We start from the raw sequence: 22,624 nt of genomic DNA on the forward strand, positions 1-22,624 counted from the left end.
TTTGTTTGAAACTCTTGACTTGGTGATTATAAATATCATTTTGAAATAAAACTTACCTCTGTCTTTAGACTTGGATTTCTTCTCCTTCTGTAAAACCAATTAACTTGTGTACAGTAATGGACTTGCTTTTTTACAACTATATTTACCAGGTAATTTACAGTAAATCTCAACTTTGGTCAATTTTTTATGATTGTGTTTAATTTCTAAAGTAAATTTTTTCCTAACCACATATAGCTGAGATCAAGCATAGTCAACAAACAAAGAAAGCACAAAGTTCTCCCCTGCAGTACACCTTAGCTGTAAAGAAACGATGGAATATTTGGTCAGGTATTACATCAAGAATGATCTCCCTTCTTGATAATTTACCCTAAAAACAGCCAAGCGTGACAATGTCATTGTCTGACTTTGTGAGCTTCTTTAGTCCGAATCATGCAGCATGATCAAGCCAAGCTGCATTTTTTCAAACGAATACTTTTAACTGCTATGTTCAGCCACATTAATTTTTCATGTTGATTTTTGATTTCACCATTGACCGAGATGCCACGCTTCAGAGGGGTAGAGCAATTGTGATGTTGATGGATGGTCATAAACTGCTGTTGCATGACAGTGTGGCGTTGCCTTATGTACAATTAGCCGTCTCTGTATCTGTTTCCATGCTACTGGGTTAGTTTTTTCCACATGTCATGACTGCCAGACAAGAAACAGTGATTCGATTGTCACACTTGCGCAACAGATCCAAAGACTGCTGTAGAGATTGCGTCACATACCTTAGGTACTCATGGCAGACCCATTAGTGCTCAAACTGCCAGGAACCGCTTGCCTGCCTAGAGAATCATTATGCACTGACCTTTTGTCAGGCCACCTCTGATACCACAGAGGCAGCAAGTGCATCTTAACTGGATGTGCAGACATGGCCCGAACAGATTTGGGATGCGTCGGTTGAGACGTGATGTTCACCGACGAGTCTGTATCGCTCAGACAGATGAAAATGGGTATATTGCAGATGCGGTGAGCGTTTTGCTGACGCATGCATGATAGATTTGGTGAGGCTTCTGTAATGGTTTGGAAAGGCATCTCCCATGTAGTGAAATCCCCCTTAGTGGTCCTGGATTCAAACAGACACCAGATCCTCCAATCACAGGTCCTTCCACTTCTCAGATGTCATAACAGGCATATTAGGAAACGTCAAACCCCTCCCAACTAACCGCATCCAGTTGATTGCAGCATTAACACAAGAATGAAACAACATTCCTTTAAGGCAAATTAATGTTCTCATGAATTCAATACATAGGAGAACCCGTGCAGGGATTTGTGCAAGAGGTGCCCACACCAGGTACTGAAGCGTCATTTTGTTTTTCGTGGGTCATGTCACATAGACTTTTCTTCTACGGTATTGTAAAGAGTAGACTTGTCCCTTGATTGTATAATTTAATTGTGCGTTTCCTTTTTTGTCGAGTATAAATGTAAACATTTACTTAAGATAGAACAGTGAGCAGAGAAGTCTGAATTCATTCATAACCTGTTTCTTATTCAAACACACCTGGATACCAAATATCATGGGGTTGTGAACCACATCAATAAATTCACACTTACTGCTTGCTGGGGAGGTTTGATACGTGGGATGAAGCTACCGTGGAGATGAGCCTGAATCTGATTCTTTGACAGGTAGAAGCTGTGGTTCATCCAGTGTGGGATGTTGTAGTCATCCCCGACCTGAAGAGTGGCCTTCAGATGGCGGTTATGGAACTATACATAAACAAACAATTCACTTTTTATTTTTACATAATTATGTGAAGACATTAAGACTGAAAAATGATTTTCAAGTGGTTGTGGTGGTTTAAAACAATTTTCAACTTATTGCATAGTTCTCTCCAGGATGGAATTACAGATGATGACGTTGCCATTGCTCTCTCAATCATAACTGAAATATACTTTGTCATATAAAATTGCATTGCATCAAAGGTGAGAGTCAGAGTAATATCAAATTATAAATGTCAGCTATAGTCTTATACCTTAAAGAGAGGTGCTGCATGTAGAGGCTGTTCCCCCATACACACAAGGTCACTGCCCACACCTGTAATAAAAGTTGAAACAATTATCAAGGTCACTGTTCACACCTGTAAGTTAAAACAATTATCAACAAATTCATCTATTTCAGAATAAAAAATACTTTACATATTTTTAAAACAATTAAACAACTATCCTAAAATACTTTTAAATTTGACCTTAACACACTTTTTACAAGATTTATGTAAATGAGTCAAAATTGTCCAATTATTGATTTGTGACCTTGTCCTATTGAATGGTGTGATTCTGAGGCAGTGTATATACTAGTTAGAACAAGTCCAGTCTGCTGTACCTACCACAATCTATAGTTCTCTGTTTAGTGATGTTGGTCAGCTCTCTATCCACCTCAAACACACCTGGTCCAGGTGTGATTACCACAGCCACCTTACCAGTTCTATCAAAATTTCTGTCCACATAGTGCTTCTCTAACACTGAAATAACGTAACCAGGTACACAATGTTACAAAGGATATGAAATAAGAATTGCGAGTAATTTCTTTGTGTTTCCTTACAACACCTCACTCCTAATACTATGTATTACATAATAGCAAGAGTAATAACTGTCAGTAATAAAAAGGACTCTAAACATATTATTTCACATGTTTCTCTTCAGAATTGATGGTACTGTAAACAAATATATTAAAGCAGTAATTTATTTCATGGCTAAAATATACATCTCATACTACCTGATCCACAAATTAATACAATAATCTGATCAAAAGCAATAACACACTACAATTTTATTGTGCCAAATAAAGTATGTTTACAGTAATTCTGACCTTGATTTGACCTTGAAACAATGTGGTATTGTCATCTTTGACAGTTGAATATGTATGGTTTAATGTTAAGTACCAAGTGATGACAATGAATTTGAATATAAAAAGTGTTCCTGGCCATAACTGCTTTCTCACAAAGCTATAGACTGATAAAAGTTATTCCAGTAAAACATTTATCCCACCCCAGGACTATTCCTGTAAAACATTTATCCCTCCCCAGGACTATTCCTGTAAAACATTTATCCCTCCCCAGGATTATTCCTGTAAAACATTTATCCTACCCAGGACTATTCCTGTAAAACATTTATCCCACCCCAGGACTATTCCTGTAAAACATTTATCCCTCCCCAGGACTATTCCTGTAAAACATTTATCCCTCCCCAGGACTATTCCTGTAAAACATTTATCCCACCCCAGGACTATTCCTGTAAAACATTTATCCCACCCCAGGACTATTCCTGTAAAACATTTATCCCTCCCCAGGACTATTCCTGTAAAACATTTATCCCACCCCAGGACTATTCCTGTAAAACATTTATCCCTCCCCAGGACTATTCCTGTAAAACATTTATCCCTCCCCAGGACTATTCCTGTAAAACATTTATCCCTCCCCAGGACTATTCCTGTAAAACATTTATCCCTCCCCAGGACTATTCCTGTAAAACATTTATCCCACCCCAGGACTATTCCTGTAAAACATTTATCCCTCCCCAGGACTATTCCTGTAAAACATTTATCCCACCCCAGGACTATTCCTGTAAAACATTTATCCTACCCAGGACTATTCCTGTAAAACATTTATCCCACCCCAGGACTATTCCTGTAAAACATTTATCCCTCCCCAGGACTATTCCTGTAAAACATTTATCCCTCCCCAGGACTATTCCTGTAAAACATTTATCCCACCCCAGGACTATTCCAGTAAAACATTTATCCCACCCCAGGACTATTCCTGTAAAACATTTATCCCTCCCCAGGACTATTCCTGTAAAACATTTATCCCACCCCAGGACTATTCCTGTAAAACATTTATCCCTCCCAAGGACTATTCCTGTAAAACATTTATCCCTCCCCAGGACTATTCCTGTAAAACATTTATCCCTCCCCAGGACTATTCCTGTAAAACATTTATCCCTCCCCAGGACTATTCCTGTAAAACATTTATCCCACCCCAGGACTATTCCTGTAAAACATTTATCCCTCCCCAGGACTATTCCTGTAAAACATTTATCCCTCCCCAGGACTATTCCTGTAAAACATTTATCCCTACCCAGGACTATTCCTGTAAAACATTTATCCCTCCCCAGGACTATTCCTGTAAAACATTTATCCCTCCCCAGGACTATTCCTGTAAAACATTTATCCCTCCCCAGGACTATTCCTGTAAAACATTTATCCCACCCCAGGACTATTCCTGTAAAACATTTATCCCTCCCCAGGACTATTCCTGTAAAACATTTATCCCTCCCCAGGACTATTCCTGTAAAACATTTATCCCTCCCCAGGATTATTCCTGTAAAACATTTATCCCTCCCCAGGATTATTCCTGTAAAACATTTATCCCTCCCCAGGACTATTCCTGTAAAACATTTATCCCTCCCCAGGACTATTCCTGTAAAACATTTATCCCTCCCCAGGACTATTCCTGTAAAACATTTATCCCACCCCAGGACTATTCCTGTAAAACATTTATCCCTCCCCAGGACTATTCCTGTAAAACATTTATCCCACCCCAGGACTATTCCTGTAAAACATTTATCCTACCCAGGACTATTCCTGTAAAACATTTATCCCTCCCCAGGACTATTCCTGTAAAACATTTATCCTACCCAGGACTATTCCTGTAAAACATTTATCCCTCCCCAGGACTATTCCTGTAAAACATTTATCCCTCCCCAGGACTATTCCTGTAAAACATTTATCCCTCCCCAGGACTATTCCTGTAAAACATTTATCCCTCCCCAGGACTATTCCTGTAAAACATTTATCCTACCCAGGACTATTCCTGTAAAACATTTATCCCTCCCCAGGACTATTCCTGTAAAACATTTATCCCACCCCAGGACTATTCCTGTAAAACATTTATCCCTCCCCAGGACTATTCCTGTAAAACATTTATCCTACCCAGGACTATTCCTGTAAAACATTTATCCCTCCCCAGGATTATTCCTGTAAAACATTTATCCCTCCCCAGGACTATTCCTGTAAAACATTTATCCCTCCCCAGGACTATTCCTGTAAAACATTTATCCCTCCCCAGGACTATTCCTGTAAAACATTTATCCCTCCCCAGGACTATTCCTGTAAAACATTTATCCCTCCCCAGGACTATTCCTGTAAAACATTTATCCCTCCCCAGGACTATTCCTGTAAAACATTTATCCCTCCCCAGGACTATTCCTGTAAAACATTTATCCCTCCCCAGGACTATTCCTGTAAAACATTTATCCCTCCCCAGGACTATTCCTGTAAAACATTTATCCCACCCAGGACTATTCCTGTAAAACATTTATCCCTCCCCAGGACTATTCCTGTAAAACATTTATCCCTCCCCAGGACTATTCCTGTAAAACATTTATCCTACCCAGGACTATTCCTGTAAAACATTTATCCCTCCCCAGGACTATTCCTGTAAAACATTTATCCCACCCAGGAATATTCCTGTAAAACATTTATCCCTCCCCAGGACTATTCCTGTAAAACATTTATCCCTCCCCAGGACTATTCCTGTAAAACATTTATCCCTCCCCAGGACTATTCCTGTAAAACATTTATCCCTCCCCAGAACTATTCCTGTAAAACATTTATCCCACCCCAGGACTATTCCTGTAAAACATTTATCCCACCCCAGGACTATTCCTGTAAAACATTTATCCCACCCCAGGACTATTCCTGTAAAACATTTATCCCTCCCCAGGACTATTCCTGTAAAACATTTATCCCTCCCCAGGACTATTCCTGTAAAACATTTATCCCTCCCCAGGACTATTCCTGTAAAACATTTATACCTCCCCAGGAAAATTCCTGTAAAACATTTATCCCTACCCAGGACTATTCCTGTAAAACATTTATCCCTCCCCAGGACTATTCCTGTAAAACATTTATCCCTCCCCAGAACTATTCCTGTAAAACATTTATCCCACCCAGGACTATTCCTGTAAAACATTTATCCCTCCCCAGAACTATTCCTGTAAAACATTTATCCCTCCCCAGGACTATTCCTGTAAAACATTTATCCCTCCCCAGGACTATTCCTGTAAAACATTTATCCTACCCAGGACTATTCCTGTAAAACATTTATCCCTCCCCAGGACTATTCCTGTAAAACATTTATCCCACCCAGGACTATTCCTGTAAAACATTTATCCCTCCCCAGAACTATTCCTGTAAAACATTTATCCCACCCCAGGACTATTCCTGTAAAACATTTATCCTACCCAGGACTATTCCTGTAAAACATTTATCCCATCCCGTAACTATTCCAGTAAAACATTTATCCCACCCCAGGACTATTCCTGTAAAACATTTATCCCACCCCAGGACTATTCCTGTAAAACATTTATCCCTCCCCAGGACTATTCCTGTAAAACATTTATCCTACCCAGGACTATTCCTGTAAAACATTTATCCCTCCCCAGGACTATTCCTGTAAAACATTTATCCCACCCAGGACTATTCCTGTAAAACATTTATCCCTCCCCAGAACTATTCCTGTAAAACATTTATCCCACCCCAGGACTATTCCTGTAAAACATTTATCCTACCCAGGACTATTCCTGTAAAACATTTATCCCACCCCAGAACTATTCCAGTAAAACATTTATCCCACCCCAGGACTATTCCTGTAAAACATTTATCCCACCCCAGGACTATTCCTGTAAAACATTTATCCCTCCCCAGGACTATTCCTGTAAAACATTTATCCCACCCCAGGACTATTCCTGTAAAACATTTATCCTACCCAGGACTATTCCTGTAAAACATTTATCCCTCCCCAGAACTATTCCTGTAAAACATTTATCCCACCGCAGGACTATTCCTGTAAAACATTTATCCTACCCAGGACTATTCCTGTAAAACATTTATCCTACACAGGACTATTCCTGTAAAACATTTATCCTACCCAGGACTATTCCTGTAAAACATTTATCCCACCCCAGGACTATTCCTGTAAAACATTTATCCTACCCAGGACTATTCCTGTAAAACATTTATCCCTCCCCAGGACTATTCCTGTAAAATATTTATCCCACCCCAGGACTATTCCTGTAAAACATTTATCCCACCCCAGAACTATTCCAGTAAAACATTTATCCCACCCCAGGACTATTCCTGTAAAACATTTATCCCACCCCAGGACTATTCCTGTAAAACATTTATCCCACCCCAGGACTATTCTTGTAAAACATTTATCCCACCCCAGAACTATTCCTGTAAAACATTTATCAAATCCAAGGACTTACGGGTTAGTTGAGGGCTATTCCAGTTAATATCTATCCCACACAAGGAATATTCCAGTAAAACATTTATCAAATCCAAGGACTTACGGGTTAGTTGAGGGCTATTCCAGTCAATATCTATCCCACACAAGGAATATTCCAGTAAAACATTTATCAAATCCAAGGACTTACGGGTTAGTTGAGGGCTATTCCAGTCAATATCTATCCCACACAAGGAATATTCCAGTAAAACATTTATCAAATCCAAGGACTTACGGGTTAGTTGAGGGCTATTCCAGTTAATATCTATCCCACACAAGGAATATTCCAGTAAAACATCTATCTAATGTGAAAACATTGACAAACTGTGTCAAAAAATGTTTGTCATTTTCTGAAAAAGCTTACAATTCAGAGACATGTTGAGTGTTTCCAGAAAGTTTCCCTGAGAGGCAGTAGAATTCCAGGCCTTGGGCATCTTTTGACCTTTGACCTTGTGGTAATGGAGGACTCGTTGAGGATATTCATTAAAAAGTTTCCTCAATGTCTTAATTGTTCTTGTCCAGTCATCGTAACGCTCATTCTGAACCAACACCCTGAAGGAAATAGTGATGTACTGTTAAGTAACTGTGAAAGAGGATAGACTGCATTGTAAAAGAAACTACAACACAAACAAACTATTACAATTACCCGTTGCAGTAATTAGTGATATAGGTACATATACCACAACCACAATGTTGAGCAAGTTACAAAAGATGGGTAACAAGAAGCATTCATGTAATATGCATTCAAAATATTACAGGTTATGTAATATGTAATATCATGTGACCCATAAAAATGTATGTAATTGAGATAAAGCATCTTGGGTATATCTATCTGAGAAATACCAGATTATCTTTTGACCTGCCCTCATGGCCCTTGGTTAGGGATCAGAATAGGTCACATGATCAGACTATATCGCAGGTAATCTTACTGTACCTGTAGAAGTCCTCATAGTACCGTCCCTGATAGTCCACCTGTATACAATCTCTTACTCCAGCTGGAAATTCCTCTGTCATACAAAATTGTAAGTATTACACAGTACCAAAATCTCAAGTGTTGCCTAAATCACACAAGTTACCTAAATCACAGTGCTACATTCTACCAAAATCACACTTGTTACCTTGGATCAAAAATCAGATATATCCATGTAAAGTCACAAAACAAGAAAAATTAAACTAAACAAAATTGGTGATATGGAAATATGGACAGTCAACAACAAAGCATTGTTTCCACTTTCACTTTATATTTAACATGTGGCAGTAGGTATTGCTTCTGAATGTATCAACATATCAAGTTTGATGAATGTTATACATATTCTGTTAAAGATATGCAGACTTATAGATTGACAGGTATTACAGGCTGACTAAAAAGAGAGTTACTGCCCTTCTTCTATATAGTGTGAACACAAAAGCAGTCTTTCTTCAGTAAACTGCAGCAATACCTCGAGATGTTGCTTTGTAGAAAGTTCGTGAGAACAGCACTATGGTCACATCATGTAGGCAGTTCTGGTTCTGTAAACAATACATATCACATGTTCATTTTAACAGTTTATCATCAGGTGTTCATTTTAACAGTTACATCATCAGGTGTTCATTTTAACAGTTAAATCATCAGGTGTTCATTTTAAATGTTACATCATCAGGTGTTCATTTTAACAGTTAAATCATCAGGTGTTCATTTTAACAGTTACATCATCAGGTGTTCATTTTAACAGTTAAATCATCAGGTGTTCATTTTAACAGTTACATCATCAGGTGTTCATTTTAACAGTTACATCATCAGGTGTTCATTTTAACAGTTAAATCATCAGGTGTTCATTTTAACAGTTACATCATCAGGTGTTCATTTTAACAGTTAAATCATCAGGTGTTCATTTTAACAGTTACATCATCAGGTGTTTATTTTAACAGTTACATCATCAGGTGTTCATTTTAACAGTTACATCATCAGGTGTTCATTTTAACAGTTACATCATCAGGTGTTCATTTTATCAGTTAAATCATCAGGTGTTCATTTTAAATGTTACATCATCAGGTGTTCATTTTAACAGTTACATCATCAGGTGTTCATTTTAACAGTTACATCATCAGGTGTTCATTTTAACAGTTACATCATCAGGTGTTCATTTTGACAGTTACATCATCAGGTGTTTATTTTAACAGTTAAATCATCAAGTGTTTATTTTAACAGTTACATCATCAGGTGTTTATTTTCACAGTTACATCATCAGGTGTTCATTTTAACAGTTACATCATCAGGTGTTTATTTTAACAGTTACATCATCAGGTGTTCATTTTGACAGTTACATCATCAGGTGTTTATTTTAACAGTTACATCATCAGGTGTTCATTTTGACAGTTACATCATCAGGTGTTCATTTTAACAATTACATCATCAGGTGTTCATTTTAACAGTTACATCATCAGGTGTTCATTTGAACTGTTAAATTGTCAGGTGTTGATTTTAACTGTTAAATTGTCAAGTGTTGATTTTAACTGTTACATCATCAGGTGTTCATTTTAACTGTTAAATTGTCAGGTGTTGATTTTAACTTAAATTTTCTGGTGTTGTTTTTAACTGTTACATCATCAGGTGTTGATTTTAACTGTTAACTTGTCAGGTGTTGATTTTAACTGTTAAATTGTCAGGTATTGATTTTGCATCATGACAGCATGAATTGCTCTTTTTCTCATTGTGTGAATATCCTTTTTTTTTCCTCCAAACTTTTTCTTAATTACAAAAACTACCATCCTGCCATTCTGAGTTATGTAATATGTGTACAAAAGTACACAGTTTAGTTCCCCTCTCCTACATATACAATTCATTAGGGCTATTCCATAAATGCCTAGCATGTCGTAGATCTCCGGATTGATAGAAAATGGGTCACAAAAGGGCTGATTTATTCACAGCATAAAATAAGCTTTATTGTTTTAAGAATCCATCATGCACAGAATTTTTTTCACAGGAATTGCCTGTTGTTTGACTTTCACTCTCAATACTGAATTCTTCACTACTGAATTACCTTCCACTTAGCAAATAAGTCAGTTAAAAATCCATTAACAGCTTTTTCAAAGTACAAGTCTCCATTGATGTCGAAGTCCCACATCTCAGAGCTCATCTGGATGAAGATCTGGACCACTGCTGTTGATGACCGAAATACAATCTGTAAAATACAAGATGATCTCAGAGGGATCCTGGCACCTACCATTGTTTGATCTTGATATGTTCTTAAGAGTTAGACCTTTTCCTACTTTTCTCTCTTCTCTTTCCTGTTTTTGCTCTTAATAATACAAAGTTAGACCATTGTTTGAAGAAATAGCTGCAAAATCCATTTTTTTCCCTGAACAGTACCAAAATCAAACATGCACAACTACGAATTATGTGGAGAATACAATTGAAATTTGAGAGATTCATCCAGTACAACTTAAGAAATAATGATAACAAACTTTCATTGTTGAAATCCATGATTGCCGCCTGTCTGCGAACTTCTTTTTCTGATAAATCTTAAAATAAAATGAACACAACTGGGATCCAAGGGTAACCTATATATCAAATTTGAGAGATTCATCCAGTGCTACTCAAGAAATAGTGATAACAAACTTTTGTTGTAACAAGCAATCCTAGAGGGATCTTGGCACCCACCATTGTTTGATCTTTATTTGCTCTTTGAAAGTTGGATCTTTTCCCTTTTTCTCTTCTCTTCTTTGTTTTTGCTCTTAATGATCAGAAATTTGCACATTTCTTTACAAAAAAGATCAGCTTCTAATCAGCACAAAAATCTAACAACACAAATAGAGACCAAAAGGAATGTAAGTATGAATTTAAAAGATCCATTCAGTACTACTTAGAAAGAGGGATAACAATCTTTACTAGATCTAGTCCAAGATGGCTGCCTGTCAGCCATTTTGTTTTTCTGATCAGTACCAAAATCAAACAGGCACAACAAGGGATCAAGAAAAACATACACATGAATTTGAGAAAGATACATGCTGTAGTTCTCAAGTAATAGCTATAACAAACTTTCAAAGTCAACCAGATCCCTAATCAAATGGATGTAACTAGGGACCAAGGGGAACCTACATATCAAATTTAAGAAAGATTCATCCAGTATTTCTCAACAAATCATGATAACAAACTTGCAAAGTCAAAATGTCTAAAATGTAAATTGTTTATGATGTATGATTACATGGCAGATTGAACAATGCCGGCCAAAGGACAATAGTTTACTGACAGACCACTGACCACTGACCACAGATGTAGGGAGATTTGAATAAATGTTTACTGACAGACCAATGACCACAGATGTAGGGAGATTTGAATAAATGTTTACTGACAGACCAATGACCACAGATGTAGGGAGATTTGAATAACTGTTTACTGACAGACTGACAGACCACTGACCACAGATGTAGGGAGATTTGAATAACTGTTTACTGACAGACCACTGACCACAGATGTAGGGAGATTTGAATAACTGTTTACTGACAGACCACTGACCACTGACCACAGATGTAGGGAGATTTGAATAACTGTTTACTGACAGACCACTGACCACTGACCACAGATGTAGGGAGATTTGAATAACTGTTTACTGACAGACTGACAGACCACTGACCACAGATGTAGGGAGATTTGAATAACTGTTTACTGACAGACCAATGACCACAGATGTAGGGAGATTTGAATAACTGTTTACTGACAGACCACTGACCACTGACCACAGATGTAGGGAGATTTGAATAACTGTTTACTGACAGACCACTGACCACTGACCACAGATGTAGGGAGATTTGAATAACTGTTTACTGACAGACTGACAGACCACTGACCACAGATGTAGGGAGATTTGAATAACTGTTTACTGACAGACCAATGACCACAGATGTAGGGAGATTTGAATAACTGTTTACTGACAGACCACTGACCACTGACCACAGATGTAGGGAGATTTGAATAACTGTTTACTGACAGACTGACAGACCACTGACCACAGATGTAGGGAGATTTGAATAACTGTTTACTGACAGACCACTGACCACTGACCACAGATGTAGGGAGATTTGAATAACTGTTTACTGACAGACTGACAGACCACTGACCACAGATGTAGGGAGATTTGAATAACTGTTTACTGACAGACTGACAGACCACTGACCACAGATGTAGGGAGATTTGAATAACTGCTTACTGATAGACCACTGATCACTGACCACAGATGTAGGGAGATTTGAATAACTGTTTACTGACAGACTGACAGACCACTGACCACAGATGTAGGGAGATTTGAATAACTGTTTACTGACAGACCACTGACCACAGATGTAGGGAGATTTGAATAACTGTTTACTGACAGACCACTGACCACTGACCACAGATGTAGGGAGATTTGAATAACTGTTTACTGACAGACCACTGACCACTGACCACAGATGTAGGGAGATTTGAATAACTGTTTACTGACAGACCACTGACCACTGACCACAGATGTAGGGAGATTTGAATAACTGACTATCTGGTGATGGTAGGCTAAAAGCACAAAAAGAAAGAAAATGAAATTCCAATAAAAAATGACATTGAAATATTATTTGAATTTGAAAAATGTTTAGTTAGGTGTGAATTAAGTTACAGGGAAAATTTTGGAGTTGACAATCAGTTTTAAGGTATATGTCTTGTTTCACAGAACTCACCATTATTTGACCTATGTCCTTTGTTGTGCTGCTAAGCTTGATACACAAGGTAAAACCATGTAAATACCCCAATTGATAGCAATATTGAAGAATTTCATGTTTCATAATAGTGGTTATCCTGAAACCCCCTATCTTTCCAATCTCAAATCTGGCATAAAACTTCTTCCCTCCTCCACCCCCTAACCCCAATCAATGTATTCCCAGTAGATATTAGTTGAAAGTTTTCAACTTACTCTTGTGTCCTCTGTAATCATTCCACATGTCACACGATCACCTTTTGCCCAGAGCTCGTTAACCTGAGCCCTGCAAACAACATACATTGATAGTTAATATATGCACATTAACAAAAACAGGTACTACACTTAAACTTAATACAAAATAGTACACAGGTTTCAGGGTTTTCCGTAAGAGCTGGTCGCCGGCCAATTTTTTTTGACCAGCTACTTTTATCATTTGGCCGCCAACACCAATCCAGTTCTGTAATAATATTCCATACACGACTTCACGTACACTGCAGGCCAGCCTCCTACTTTCACTACACAGCCTACTACTAACAAAATTATGGAAAACCCTGCAGGTTTATAGATAATTTACAGTTTATAAAATTCATGATTAACAGTAATCATTTAATATGATCTTTGAAGAAACAAAACACTATATCATATGACTGTCAGTTCTAATAAGCAAAATGAAATGAATTAATTGTCTAAATGAATTTCTAAAGATACGTATAAAGTACCCAGTCTTGTATGTAGAAGAATGATAGCAATTCCATATAATGTTGTCAACCTTGTTTTTTTTTATTTGGAAAACTTCACCAAAGTATGAAGAGGTCACACGTTTATATCACCTCATCTGGGCATCCTCTATCTTCTTGGTAAGATAAGCACAAGTGTTGACAAGGCCATGTCGTAGTCGCCACATGTCACTGCGACTGAGGTACTGATCTTTAAACAGAAGCTCCACAAGATCAAGCGCAACATCCTGTCAAAGTCAAGAATGTCCTATTTCAGTTCTAACATTAAACATATAACAAATTTATCTACTGAATTCTTTCTAGAAATAACCTACTACTATATACCTGCTGAAGCCTACTTTTAATGTTCATTAATGTCCAGCATTGTGACTGCTAAATTAAGGCAAATGAAATTTGAGTGATATGTCAATATTACATAGCTAAGAAATAAATGGTTGAAAATTGCGAAACCTCCATCACTGGCTACAATTTTATATGTTGAACTAACAGCAAATGCCTTTCTACTGAATGTCAACCTTCAACAAACACTAAATGTCTTTCTACTGAATGTCAACCTTCAACAAACACCAAGTGTCCTTCTACTGAATGTCAACCTTCAACAAACACTAAATGTCTTTCTACTGAATGTCAACCTTCAACAAACACTAAATGTCTTTCTACTGATGTCAACCTTCAACAAACACTAAATGTCTTTCTACTGAATGTCAACCTTCAACAAACACCAAATGTCCTTCTACTGAATGTCAACCTTCAACAAACACCAAATGTCTTTCTACTGAATGTCAACCTTCAACAAACACCAAATGTCTTTCTACTGAATGTCAACCTTCAACAAACACCAAATGTCTTTCTACTGATGTCAACCTTCAACAAACACCAAATGTCTTTCTACTGAATGTCAACCTTCAACAAACACTAAATGTCTTTCTACTGAATGTCAACCTTTAACAAACACTAAATGTCTCTCTACTGAATGTCAACCTTCAACAAACACCAAATGTCTTTCTACTGAATGTCAACCTTCAACTGATTATCATTTTTTGAGAAAATGATCTAGTTACAGTTCATGAAAGCCATTTAAAAGGTTACCAGCCTATGCAATACTCATCCTTTTATTTAATAACTTTTTAACATCTATAAACCAAACCAGTCATCAACATGATTGCAATTTCTTTTTTTCACATTTGAAGTGTGATGTGATTTCTTGATGTTGTGATACATTTCACATAAGAGCTTTCCCTTTTTAAGAATTCTTATTAAGTGCATCACTTTTGTATCTTTTTAAGAACAGTACACTTATAAGGCCATATACAGTAACAACATTTTAAAAATAATCACTGCAAGTAACAACACAATGAATTTTGTCTCAATAAGTCTATATATGTGTAACAATTTGGCGCATATTTTCTCTCTGCTATAGATAGAAGTAAATGCAAATAAAGCCGTTGGTGACAATGATGTCCACCCCAGGTGGCATTAACAACAGTACCTTAGGGCTGACTTTACTGACATGCACTTCTTTATAGGCTCGCAGCTGGAACTGTGTAGCTATAGACTGTTCTATGCTTATGATATCTGGAAAAGATTGTCAAACACTTAAATATACAATGGTGAGAATAAAGAATAATAACGAGTATTTCAAACAGTAATATCTAATATTTTAAGCCAGAAAAAAAGTTGATAAAACAACATGCACTTTCTATGTCTTCCAACATCCTATATTTACATGTATGGAACATTCAATTCTCACACTGCACCATAACTTTTCCACTGCCAGCATTCTAGCATTATCTGACATGGAAACAGATTCTGAATTAATACACAAATCTGAGGAAACTATGGAAAAAATAAGTGAAGATTTACATAGAGACTCTTGAATAAGTACAAGGAGAAAAAGACCAGGTGTTCTGAAAGGTTAAGCTTCTTCTGCTTCATTGCTACACCCAGTATGTAAATTTTGGTCAATCAAAGCAAGTAATGTCACATTCCCAAATGACACCAAGGTATACATCAACGGGGCTACAGGCATACTAACCAGCAAAATCAAACTCCCTTATTAGACCCTCCCTATTGCATCACCTGGTATATACTTAATACTGAATCTGTCAGCAGCTGATGAATATTAATTCTTTATACCCAGACAAACTTTTCTTATTAAGATACAATCCTCTCAATTTATGAATACTTCTAGCAACTGGAACACATTTAATATAATGCATTTGTATTTTTGTGCATCATTTCTCATAAAAGTGTTAAAGCAGTGTTTTACCTTTCTGATTAAAATCATCTGCGAGAGCAGTAACTTGCAGCAACAGACGACTGGAAAAAGGAGAATGAAGAAATGAATATGTCATCATCAATGATATATTGTTTATCAAGAAAGAAACTGACGAGAATTTATTTCTAATAATGATGATTGTGTATTCTAACCAGATACTCAAACTTTAATAATCATGCAAAATGGATGTTTTTGAACCAAGTATCTTAAGTTTCATAATATTAAGAAATCAGTTGTGTTGAAGTCTTGTAGATACACAGAACTAGCATGTAAGACAGTAACTTAAGATTAAATGATTCTCTGAAATGTTACCTCTGTTATAGACACTAACTTAGACTAAATGATTCTCTGAAATGTTACCTCTGTAAAATTTCCTGTATTGTGATACAACTCCCAGATGGTTGATACACTGATCCAACACCCTCCATTCTTACACACCAATGCATCAGTAAATATTATACCACTGAATCATTCTATGTATTAAGGTGAAGAATCAAAGTGAAAATATTCATAGCTACTGCCCCTGAGTATATGTTTATAGATTACAATATTGATATGTGTTATTTTACCTGTATTCATCTTCAGGGTGGTAGATTTCTAAAACATCTCCCTTGCTAACATCAGGGAAGTCTTTTGGATTGATAAGGATATCATCTCCTGAAATTGTATGTGATCTGTTAGTTCCATTTCCTCTCAAAAAATGCTTTGTCCACATGCGTTAATTGAAAATTTAAAGCTCTGTTTTAGATGTTGCATGTCTCTGTACCTATAACAAATGTGATGTTGTTTTTTTTGTATAGGATAGTTATTGGTTTCATCTATTGTCTAACATTAAAAGATATTTGTCAAGATCACCTATTTGATATGATTAAGAAACAATTTTGGTTTCTTATTTTTTTTCATGGTTTGTCTATTTTCCACCATAATAAATGAAGCTTCTAAAAAAGGACATCAATTTTGAAAGCTACTAAATCAATAAAATTCTTCAAATAATGGAAACAAAGGTTGATTATAATAATGAGATGCAACTATTGGTGAAACATAATATAATAAATCCTTAAACTTGTTTCATACAGGCATATTCAGTCAGATAAATATACACAAAAGTTCCCCAAAATTGAGACAGTTTGAGTTTTTTATGGTGTTCTCAACCTGTACACACATGCAAAAATCCACTAAAATACACACATGCAAAAATCCACTAAAATACACACATGCAAAAATCCACTAAAATACACACATGCAAAAATCCACTAAAATACACACATGCAAAAATCCACTAAAATACACACATGCAAAAATCCACTAAAATACACACATGCAAAAATCCACTAAAATACACACATGCAAAAATCCACTAAAATACACACATGCAAAAATCCACTAAAATACACACATGCAAAAATCCACTAAAATACACACATGCAAAAATCCACTAAAATACACACATGCAAAAATCCACTAAAATACACACATGCAAAAATCCACTAAAATACACACATGCAAAAATCCACTAAAATACACACATGCAAAAATCCACTAAAATACACACATGCAAAAATCCACTAAAATACACACATGCAAAAATCCACTAAAATACACACATGCAAAAATCCACTAAAATCAGCCATTGGAAATGAACTTGTACATTTAATCATCTTATCCAAGATGTTCAAAAAAATTCTTCCTGAAACCAGAATAAATATCAGCTATTTATTTATTTATTTTGAACATGTTTAACATCCACTATAACAGCCTTATCGCCTTTCAGCAGATGAGAAATGATAGGAAAATGAGTAGAGAGGAAGCATTGGGAGAGAGTGGGACTGTAAGTCATGAAATGATTTTTAGGCTAAACGTACTCAGTACACATAGCCTATTGCTACGGCCTTTCAGACAAAATTCACCGATCCTGGCCTCCTCATTGGCTGAAATATCGAAAAGAGTTAGTGCCCTCTAGCGGCAATTTTCTGCGTAAATAATGCCGCGATCTTTCAAATCACTATTTTAAAAGCACCCAAAATTAGTTTATTTCTTTTAATAACAATACGATTACTATATATTTCAAAAAAGAAGCACTGTGTGGTTGAACTATTGATAAATTTTGAACAATGTATTTTACGGAATTCTCGACATGACGTAAGCGTACAGAATACTGTACGTGCGAGTTGATAAGAAGCTAGTCTGGGGGCTTGGTTTGAATTATCAACTAACAGCACTTATAAACAAACAAAACTTACAAACAGAACACCAGTTTTGTTTTAATCCTTGTCGTTGTGGCAAGATTGTCTTAATATATAACATCACTTTACCTCAGTAGACGTCACCAAATTGGACTGTTCGTCCCGCACGCACACCCGCCGATATGACACTTTCTTCAGGTTTTTCACACCCACCGCCATGACACTTTTTCAAGAAAGTTTGCGCTTCGTAGGCAAGTTACATTTGGTGCTCATGATTTATGAATAATATATTTTTAATACTGTACTGATCATGATGTTGACTCTGTTATAACTTATATTTTTTGTCTTTTAGTTTCATTTGATGAAGGTTGATTGTGCTGATTTCTCAAGGTTTGTTAATGTGTATCAAAGTTCCTTGAATTGAAAATATTTCTTCAAACAAAGCGTGTATAAAAAAAACCCCAAAATATTCATGTTTATAATTATTAATTGACTAGAATGAAATATTTCCATAACATATTTATTCATTTAGTGTGTCATGGTGACATTATCTAATGCGTTGGAGATCAGAAATAGTAGTAGCTATAGTGAAAATATTGTAAATTTTGTATATATATGGAAGTCTGGTTTAATCTCAAAGAACTATGTCTTTATAGACATAATTACTGGAAGAAAAGTCTAACCATGATACTTCAAGGAAGATAGGCATGTAAATACATTTAATGTAATTACTTACACTTTAACCTATCTGAAATGCTGTGTACACCTTATCTACTTTCCTCAACTACAAATATAACTACAATAAGTAAGGACTATTACTTTGCAATACATTCAAAATAATGAAGTAGGTATAAAGTCCTTTCGATTTGTCTAAATCCTCATATTGATAGGATAGTAATTGCAACATCTTGGGTATTTCAAAGGTTTTATTTAGTCAACTTCATCATAGAGCTATTAATCATTTGGCTTGTTGGCGATAAATATATGGTTGTGTGTATTTCGTTATTTTTTTACCTATTTGTTCACATTATTGTCGTCAAATTTGAAATAAGAATTAAAGAAGATATAAAATCGCTTAAAATTAAGAAAAATAGCCTCTGATTCTCTTATTTTAGTAATTTTTGCATTCCAAAGTGTAGGAGTATGGGGAAAGTAATATAGCTTTGCGGTTATTTGTGAACATTTTTCAACACGTTTAGCCTTTCAGTACTTTGATTTAAATTAGTTACACAAAATGGCATATTCACAATAACTGACCAAGATATGCAATGGATAAAGTACATTTGCAAAATATCTCAACCTTCCCTTCCCTCCTTAAAAAAGTCAAAAACAAAATATGTGTTGTGTAATTTGTTTATAATTCAATAAATCATACACTCGACCAAGTAACCCAATGGACAATCACAGTAAAAGCATGAGCAGGAGACTTCAGAATGCACTAAACTGTATTTTTTACTGAAGACAGTTTTCAGTGTTAAAATTTTACATATTAAGCACAATCCCACATTTGAGTAATAAGTCTTGTATATGAGTAATCAATTAGTTACTCAAATGTGATCATATTAAAAAGATGATGCCATTTCTGTTGCAAAAGTTTTTAAGAACTTTATGAATTGCTATTTCAAATGAACCTGCATTTGAGTAATTGAGGGGAAAGTACAATCAGACTGTAAAGTGTCTTCTACAACCTACAAAACACCCAAATTTAGCCAAGAAAACCTCTGTCCCATCTCTATAACATGTATATGCAGTAGAATGATAGGGCAAATAGTGGTCAGTAACATGATGGTGCATGCCTATGACACCCTACATCTACTGCAACGTGGCATACATAAATGAAGATGATGAGAAAGCCAACTTATAAATCTATAAATGATGTAACTACTAATATGGATGATGGTAACTAGACAGACATTTTCATGATGGATTTTTTCAAAGCCTTCAATAAAATTAGCCATTTTCTCTCCTAAAGCATAAGATAAGGCAGAAGTCATTATGCAGTTTAGTGCCTAAGCTAGGCTTCGAACCTGGAACCCCTGGCTTACTAGTCTGACGCTCAACCGATCAAGCGAAAGAGAAGCTCTCTCTAGCCGGGCAGTATATTGCCATTATTTTACCTGGGCTAAATTTGTAATACTATATAAATTGCTAATTTCAAAACAGCTATATCTGTGCCTGTATTCATTCGTCTTAGATTCCCAGTTGAGCTATAATATGATGGAAAGAAGGTGCTCTAATCACCAGGGCAAGTTTGAAAGACAGTACTGTCTTCCAGATGGGTTCAGTTAATGTTGGATGTTTCACAATTCTCGTATGTTTCGGCCTTGATTCTACACTTTTGTTTTTGGAACATGATTAATGATGGTACCTCTCCTTCAATTATTTTATAATTGAATTTGGCATTTACGTAGTCTTCTTGTTTGTTATGTAGGAAGGTCTATGTCTTGTAACATTTTAGTCATGCTTTCTTTCTCTCTGGGTTTGTAGTCTTTTGTTATGAATCTTGCACCTCGTCTTTCTAATTTTGCTGCCTCTTTGGTTGTTAAAAATCCTAGATGACTGATCCATATTCAATAATTGATCTGATGAGGGCTATATATGTTATTGATAAACAATAATAAAGATTAGTTCTCTCCTTCTCAATCTATTTTGTCTTTATTATAGTTTGCTAAAGTTTCCCTTTCTTAATCATCTTTGTCCTGTACTTCATGTAAGCTAATGAAATGACAAAATCTTCAACTTCCTGAAGTTGGTCATTAAGAGTAGTGTGAAAGGCGCAGGTCGGTGAGAATTGTACATTGTTAAAGTACAGTCTGTGTCACTCAGCTGACAGAGCACGTTTCTTTGGCTCAGTTGGTAGATGCAGTTGGTTACCATGCCAAAGGCCTGGGTTTGATTCCTGATCAGGGCACATGACAGGAATGGGTATTTTCCCTATTCTTTCACAATAAAGTAACCAAGCACTCAAATGCTTGACTTGCCTATTACCAGAATCGTACCCAACCTGTTAAATAGTGGTATTACTTATCAATTTGTGTGAAGAGTGCTGTAGACAACATATTTCATTTTTGTTTTTTTTTTTTAGCAACTGTAGCTTAACACATAGATATCTCAATCTGTGATTGAAAAACATATCAATATGCCAGGTTATTTAAAAATAAAGAAGAAGAAATTATGACTTTCCTGTGCAACAATATGTAGGAGATCAAAAGCATTAATATTTTTGCTATGAGATTTCCAGTGCATCCTTGGCCTCCCAAAATTCAACTAGTTGTCTAATTGGTCACTACTGCACCATCGAAACTCCATTTTTTTTCTTTTTATTTACCTGTGTCATTATAACTTCTGTTGTGAACCCATAACTTTAATGTCCTCATCGTCATTTGACTCAAGCCGTAGCTTATATTCAGCTCATATTTCTTCTTTGAACATCAGCAGGGACCACTCATAACACTTTTACAACAGTTAATGGAACAAAATATATATAAGAATAGTTTTCATTGGATAATATACACAGAGTCAGGATCACCGCCGCTGAAGAAGAGTAGCGAACACGGCTAATGGACTAGAATACTTTCGTGGGATTACAACCTTGAACCTCAATAAGAACCTTATTCTGATTGGCTTAAACTCATTACTGATGTATCGCTTACGCTGATTGGTCATTAAAATAGAAACCGAAAGTGCAACCTGAGAAATGTTATTATTCCTTTTGCTTTCAGCAACGAAGTCGTGGAGGGTATTATTAATACCAGCCCTTCTTTACAGGTGTTGACATTTCCTTCCTAACGAAGACAGTAGTGATAAGGAATACAAGAAAGTATATTGCTCCCTGCGGCTAAGGTCCTCTCTAGATTTGCTCTGCTGTAAATTTTGTCTATACGTACCTTGGATAATGTTAATCTCGCGTTGTGTTGGTATACGTAGAGGCCTAGGCCACAGTGGATTTACTCATACCACATTTTCCTTTATCCTGAGTGGGTTGGACTGTGATTTTGTCTTTAAGGTAGCTTATCACATGCATCAAATGATGCACTGTGTAAAGGAGTGTCTAATCCAGCGAAGTGTTTGACCCAACTTCAAAATTTCGATCGAGATATTCATGGAAAATTACACATCATCATCATCATCATCATCATCATCCTATATTCCTCAAAGCTGAGAGTACAAAAACTGAAAAAAAGAAAGTTTAAAGTGAAATGGACATATTTACATGAAGAACCTGATCGCTAAGCGCATATTTCAATCAAGAATCATTCATGGTGACCAGTTTTCTGAGCTCAAAATATGTTTCACGGTTCACCAGTATGGAAATAGATTTCTGTTGTTTTATGCAATAGATACGCACAGTCTTTTGTAAATTCCTCAGTTACAGAATCTGTCAAATTCAAATTCCGAA

At 36.2% G+C, this 22,624-nt stretch overlaps 1 protein-coding gene across 3 annotated transcripts in view; it reads right to left on the reverse strand.

The window, feature by feature from the left end:
* The window catches only part of LOC132555567 (GATOR complex protein Iml1-like), a 75,086-nt gene extending 53,327 nt beyond the window's left edge, over positions 1-21,759 (reverse strand). For all 3 annotated transcript variants that reach the window (XM_060219918.1, XM_060219919.1, XM_060219917.1), the window contains exons 1-14: positions 21,554-21,759; positions 16,612-16,699; positions 16,034-16,083; positions 15,254-15,339; positions 13,858-13,991; positions 13,241-13,310; positions 10,343-10,483; positions 8,762-8,831; positions 8,257-8,329; positions 7,687-7,874; positions 2,364-2,498; positions 2,013-2,074; positions 1,594-1,746; positions 57-87 (exon numbers count right to left, since the gene is read on the reverse strand). In XM_060219918.1, the coding sequence (XP_060075901.1) occupies positions 57-87; positions 1,594-1,746; positions 2,013-2,074; positions 2,364-2,498; positions 7,687-7,874; positions 8,257-8,329; positions 8,762-8,831; positions 10,343-10,483; positions 13,241-13,310; positions 13,858-13,991; positions 15,254-15,339; positions 16,034-16,083; positions 16,612-16,699; positions 21,554-21,608 (1,336 nt within the window). In that variant the 5' untranslated portion in view covers positions 21,609-21,759. The remainder of the gene's footprint in view (positions 1-56; positions 88-1,593; positions 1,747-2,012; positions 2,075-2,363; positions 2,499-7,686; positions 7,875-8,256; positions 8,330-8,761; positions 8,832-10,342; positions 10,484-13,240; positions 13,311-13,857; positions 13,992-15,253; positions 15,340-16,033; positions 16,084-16,611; positions 16,700-21,553) is intronic.
* Between the last annotated feature and the right edge of the window lie 865 nt (positions 21,760-22,624).

The sequence above is a fragment of the Ylistrum balloti genome, unplaced genomic scaffold, assembly GCF_031769215.1.
Source record: "Ylistrum balloti isolate Yb309-2 unplaced genomic scaffold, AGI_CSIRO_Ybal_v1 Utg370504, whole genome shotgun sequence".
NCBI lineage: Eukaryota > Metazoa > Mollusca > Bivalvia > Pectinida > Pectinidae > Ylistrum > Ylistrum balloti.